Raw genomic sequence first — 6,302 nt, 5'->3', positions numbered from 1 at the left:
CATACATGATGTATTAGAACACGTCAAAAGCATATTGGAATTGGAATTGTTCTATGAAAATTTATCTTCAGAATAATCATGTTTTACAACCAAGCAAAAAAAAATAATTTACAGCCAAATCCCTTTTTCGGTTTTTGAATAGTACTCAATCAAGATCAAGAAGATTTAAAACTACAATAGAATCAACCAGTGACTTTGCCCTTATTTTCTGGGAATACAACTGAAAGAAACAAAAATTCTATTAGACATACAGATCTCTTGATAAATGATTCAATGGGCCGAGATCGCATAGTATACCAGGAATTTCCGTTGATTTCGCATCATACGCCCTCGATCAAACGTGTCATTTTCGGCATTACATCGTCAAATCAGCTAATATAAATCGTTTTTTTTTTTAAACTCTTTCGAGATTGCAGGTCCATATATGTTGGATCTCACTAATCCATTTTACTGAACGCCCTAATTATTGACATTTCAAATCTCGATATATTAAATAATGTTTTTTAATAAAAGGAACTCATACAAAATAATCAATAAAGATGGATATATAATATAAACGCCCATATAGAGCCTCATTTGTAATAAATGCCTTCCTCGAATAAACGCCCCGATGAGTTTTATTTTTTTCCTCGAATAAACATCCTCTAAATAACTGTAAACAAATCTAATGGAATCAACATAATTTTCAACATATTCTATTGATTTTCTACTTCCGTAGAATTTCATTTTCTCTAATCTTGTTGGGAACAATACGAATTTATGATCACGCAATAAAACATTTTAACGGTAGTGTATTGTACATTCACTTTCACTGTGAACTTTTTATAAGGAGCGTTCATTTGAGTATAATATACTTACCGTAAAACCTCGAATTGAAGCCATTGGCTTCTATTTTTTGCGAACTTTGAATGAGCTTCTTTTCAGGGTGGGCTTCTTTTCGAGATGGGCTTCTTTTCAAGGCTACTCTTGCAAAGTAAAGAGTGGGCTCCTTTTCAAAATGAATGCTGTACATTTTGGGAATTACTACCTTAAAACAATAAATAGGGCCACTATAATCACCTAAACTATAGTGTAAACCAAGCGTGTTTTTAATTTATTTTGTTTCTTTGAAATTCGTGTACAGTGTATGTACTGTACTATATCTAAAAGAAGCCCATGCTGTATTAAAACGCAGGTTCTGGGCTTCTTTTCGAGGCTACTTTTGCACACTGAAGAGGGGAGGGGGCTTCAATTCGAGATGGGCTTCTTTGAGATTCAGCCCATTGGGCTTCTATTCGAGGTTTTACGGTATCCCTTTACAACAAACAAACAAATACCTCTCTCGAATAAACGCCCCTCAAAAACCCTTCTTAACAACCCCGAAGCATTTATTCGAAGAAATAAGGTAGGCCTATTTAATGTTTGTAATGTAAGCTAAAATAAATTTATTGTGAACAATGTGAACGTTGATTATTTATTCAAAAATCACGTCATGATTCTATACACGTTTAGATTTTAAACGTGACACCAAAGGCTGTTTTTACAGTGTGTTGGTTTTGTCATATAACATTCCCATCGGAAATGTAATAGACATAGACATAGATCACTTTATTCGTCATGAGTTTGAAAAAAAAAAAGAAAATTCATGAAAATTGTTTTCCTTGGCAGGACAAAAAACATCAAGAATGAATTTAAAACAAGACCACAAGCAAAAAAATACATCAAGAATATACAATAACAACTAAAAAGATGATGACAAAACTGTACAACAAACAGAAATCCTAACTAAATTTGCCCAATAAAATGTTATGTATTCTTAACATTATTATAATTATTATTTTATTATTCATTAAAAAGTCTTTATATTAAAACGCTCTCTTAAAATTATTGTTAAAGATGTGAATGGCATTTGGAACAAAAGAAAATTTAAATCGTGAATTTTGGTGGTCTAAGCCGGCCCGAGTCATTCTTCGTGAATTCATTGCGTAATGGACGAGAACCACTTTCCATAACCTTATTTAATTTCCTCAATGTTTGTTTTTCATAAATGTTATTCACATCATTAACTGCTGAACCAATAATTTTAGAGGCTGTTTTACAGACCCTCCTAATTCTAATCTTATTTTTCTCTGTTATGTTTGCAAACCAGGCAATGCAAGATAAAAACCAAAGTAGACTGAATAACTGATTCATAGAATAGTTTAATCGTGATATTACTAACTTTAAATTTATTCAGTCTCCTCAACCAATCAAGCCTTTGATTCCCTTTTTTAACAATAATTATTAATTAATTTTAATAACAAACATTCATCATTGGGCCACTGGTTTGTAGAGACCTCAGAGACTGAATGTTGTGTCGATATGGATGGTTTTAAACCACCTTAATTAGCTGTAAAGTGTAGATCAATATCATTATGTTGCCATTTTCAGGATTTTTCTTGCATTTTCGAATACAATATCTAATATGAAATAGTGTTATTGATTTGCTCGCATGTTGGCGCTATTTTATTATAACTTAGAACCAGATCATCTAAATATTTGAAATGATTATTATGATACTGTAGACGGGATGAAGGAAAGTGTAACCGTGACGGTACATGCCGGTAATATTACTGTCACTTCTGTGGGGATACATTAAAAAAATTGATTTTAAATAAGCTTTGTCCAAACTAGAGCAATTTTGACACGTGTTAAGAATACATTAAACGAATTAAATATAGTTATATTTTAATGTTGTTACTAATACAATTTTTTTAAATTCCTTTTCTTTTTTTTCTTTTTTATATAGTCTCATTGCTTCTTCATCTACCACTGGCGATTCTTTCTGAGTTAACAGAAAATGAAGGATGTCATCCGCCGTTCAGTGATAATGAGGTGAAGAAGAAGCGAATTTACTACCTGTTCATGACATTTATCTTGTACATTATACCTCTAGCAGTAATTATTGCCTGTTATGCGAACATTCTGGTTCTAGTCTGGCGCAAGACAACCGCAGGTACAGAAAGTGCCCAAGCAAGGAAAAGATCAATTAAACAAAAGCAGAAAATTACCAAAATGGTTCTTATTGTCGTTTTGGTATTTGTTTTCTCCTGGGGACCGACTCAGTGTTTGCTTATATGGGAGAAAGTTAGCACAAGTTACCCTAGACAAAATCTGACTGTTGAGATTATTCGAATGTCTGCTCTGTGTCTGGCTTATTCAAACAGCTGTGTAAATCCGTTCATATATGCGTTCACTACTGCTTCATTCAAAAAATGTTTCCAGGGTGCACTCAGCCCCTGCTGCAATACAAGTCGACTTACTAACGGAGAGAGTAGAAAATATCACACCAAAGTACCGAGCGATGATACAAACAACATAACGACAATGTCTTGTGTGACAAAACTATGACATTGCAGACAAATTCTATATATGGTATTTTTTATTATCAGTACTTGTGATATATATGTGTATATTGATGTCTGATACGGATGAGGATTCATACTACTACTACCATTATGATACTATATTTGCTCTTTATTTATCTTGCTAAACTGTGATAGGCATGAGTAAACTCAAAAAACGGAATAGTTTGTTGACTTACTTCGGTAAGTACGTGTTATTGAGTATGATCAAACTTTGCAAAAAACCTTGGACGTTTCAGTGAAGCGATACAGATTTTGTAATGTTGATATACAATAACTAAACATCAAATGTTGCCTTTAATTTCCGTGTATCAACGGAGGGCGATATCTACATTATGTAAATTCTTAGTGACTTGATGGTTGGTCCTATGACTTGTATAAATAAATGCTCCACATGTTGGATGTATTTGGATAAATTACCGAGGTTAAACACCGAGGATAACCCACGGAAGTCCGAAGACGTATTTCAAGTATCTGGTACTTCTGGTTGCGATTGGCAGTGCACCGAGAGACAATTTCCTACATTGCGTTCTTTAACGTAAACACTGACCATATTGCACACGAGACCAACGGCTCAAATTCGGATCCGATGTCAACACAGCTAAACGTGACATACGAAATACGGTGCGCTATTGCAACTTGTATTTTAGCCCTCTATCACGAGGGGAGCAGTGATGGGGATTGAATCAGGGACCAAAAGATCTCCACGGTTTAACGCACACACAGTGGCTACCAACAGTTTGGCCAAGTGCCTAATCTTCTCTTCCAAAGAGAAATGCGACTGTCAGGATTATCTTTTAATTATGTGAAATTCACTGAAGATATAAAGTACGGTAACATTATAGTGAGTGCCGGTGTTTGATATACTGCTGACAAAAACACTAACAGTTGTGATAATCTCCACAACATTATTCTCTAGTCACCGTCATCTGCTGGCGTATTGTGATGCAAATGTTTTGCTGACCAATAATAAATACGTAGTTTGCATTGTATCCGTATGCCGCTTAAGAGTATATCAGGGATGGCGCCCGGACTTGCCCGATGGACGGGTCCCAGGTCCCCGCCGGGGGGGGGGGGTGTGGGCGTGTCGGGCGACGCTTAAAATCCCACAAAAAATATGTCAATTTAGGGGGTTTTAATGCTTTTAATGTTCTAATATGTAGAAAATACATACATATATAGGCCTCTATATATATACATATATACACATATATACATATATATTCATATATATATATACATATTTGTATATATATTTACCTTTCTTTGATGATTTATATATATAATTTAACAGTGTTAACATTTCTCCACGACGAATTGTGTTTTTATCTCCCCGATAGTGGGGGCTAGCTATACCCACTCACTCCGCCCCCGCTGGCGCCACCCCTGGAGTATATGCGCACAAATAACAAGAGGCAATGTTATTTTCTTTTAATGATGAAAATGTTTTGGAGAATCGTTGATTCTGGTATTAACATCTCTTCTTAAATTGGGCATATGCCGTCACACCACCTCTACTTTTGGATACATGTCATCAATATTTCTCATTGCATGTACTACAAGAAACTTTATTGAATACGGTGGTCATGGTATCACTTTTAATTATTTATTTATTTTTATTAATACTCACATTTGAAGTGTTTCGGTTTTAAAACAATTCATAATGTGTTCAGTACAGTATTGAAACAATGTAATGTGAATAAAAGCTTTTTACTTTTGTGTATTTTTAACGTAACGCTCAAAAGAAGCTTAAAACCTACTGTAAAAACCTGTAACTCATGGTGGCGTTTATACCTCATATGGAGTGCTTTGAAAGGGGTTGTTATTTCAGACGTTTTACGTAACACATTAACTAGGTGATAAGCTATTTGTTCAACATCTTTGCGCCTTTTTACTGTGTAGCCATTTTGTTTTGACTATTTACGACTTTCTTTACCTGAGATACTATCTAGCCCATGTGTGATTTACTATTATATTCATGTTGTTTTGGTCTACAGTTTTTGGCGAACATACGTTACGCAGGATAAAGCAACGTGTATACATAAGTATATTATTGTATAAAGTAAATATTATCTATATGATTATAGCATGTTGTTTCGTAATTTTTCCGTCTTACATCAAGCTGACTGTACTTTGTAAGTAAAATGTATGCTGATTCAGTTAGGCCTAAAAAAAATCCCGAGATCTTACAAAAACCACAATTAGAGTAACGTTGGCGGCGCCATACACGGTAGCAGCGATTTTGGCGATCTGCGATGTTATACCTCTTATCAATATTGTGTAAATAAACTGAAAAGACAACGTGATCCTAGTTGGTTTTTTATTCATCAGTTTAAGTAACTATCAAACAAAGGTAAAGTTGTAGATTTCGTAAAGGCGAAAAGTGAGTCAGCGTTTGTGATCAAGGGTATGAGTGGAATCTATTATGTCTTTAGAAAAACAATAAAAAGTTCCTTTTTAGTTTTAGGGGGAAAATCGCGAAAGTTAGACTTTCCACAAGTCATTATTTTATTCAAGTTATTATTTTATTATATTTGTGAGAAACTTTTTGATGCGAAATCCCAGAAAAAGTATACTATTGAACGCCGTGCAAATAAGCAATATGGAACGCCAATGGTGCCAAAATCGATTTATTTTTAAGCATTTTCACTGATTAAGACAAAGTTTAGGGACTGGAACCCAGTCTACGCGAAAGCCTGCAGGTTCGAATGCCACACTACCTATTTAAACATATTTGTTTACATTGTGTTTACAGTGGTACTATTTTCTATTGCAACTAATAAGTTATTCTAGCTTAACAATTAGGCTCCCAAAAGAAAAAAAAAAAAAAAAATCAGTTGTGTGAAAGAGAGTGCAATAGGATTACTTGCGGCTAGCTATACCATATAGGCCAGTATGTTATATAACGGTATCATACTC

The 6,302-nt window shown here is 34.3% G+C and overlaps 1 protein-coding gene across 1 annotated transcript in view; it reads left to right on the top strand.

Annotated features, from left to right (window-relative positions):
• The window catches only part of LOC117112744 (G-protein coupled receptor 54-like), a 31,987-nt gene extending 27,335 nt beyond the window's left edge, over positions 1-4,652 (top strand). The window contains exon 4 of the mRNA XM_033255891.1: positions 2,768-4,652. Coding sequence (XP_033111782.1) covers positions 2,768-3,369 — 602 coding nt within the window. The 3' untranslated portion in view covers positions 3,370-4,652. The remainder of the gene's footprint in view (positions 1-2,767) is intronic.
• Positions 4,653-6,302: the final 1,650 nt, after the last annotated feature.

Source organism: Anneissia japonica, unplaced genomic scaffold (genome assembly GCF_011630105.1).
Source record: "Anneissia japonica isolate Jap-2015-1 unplaced genomic scaffold, ASM1163010v1 scaffold1078_len308785_cov188, whole genome shotgun sequence".
NCBI classification, from domain to species: Eukaryota; Metazoa; Echinodermata; class Crinoidea; order Comatulida; family Comatulidae; genus Anneissia; species Anneissia japonica.
Note: the sequence above shows the minus strand (reverse complement) of the source record. Positions and strands in the feature narration are given on the sequence as shown.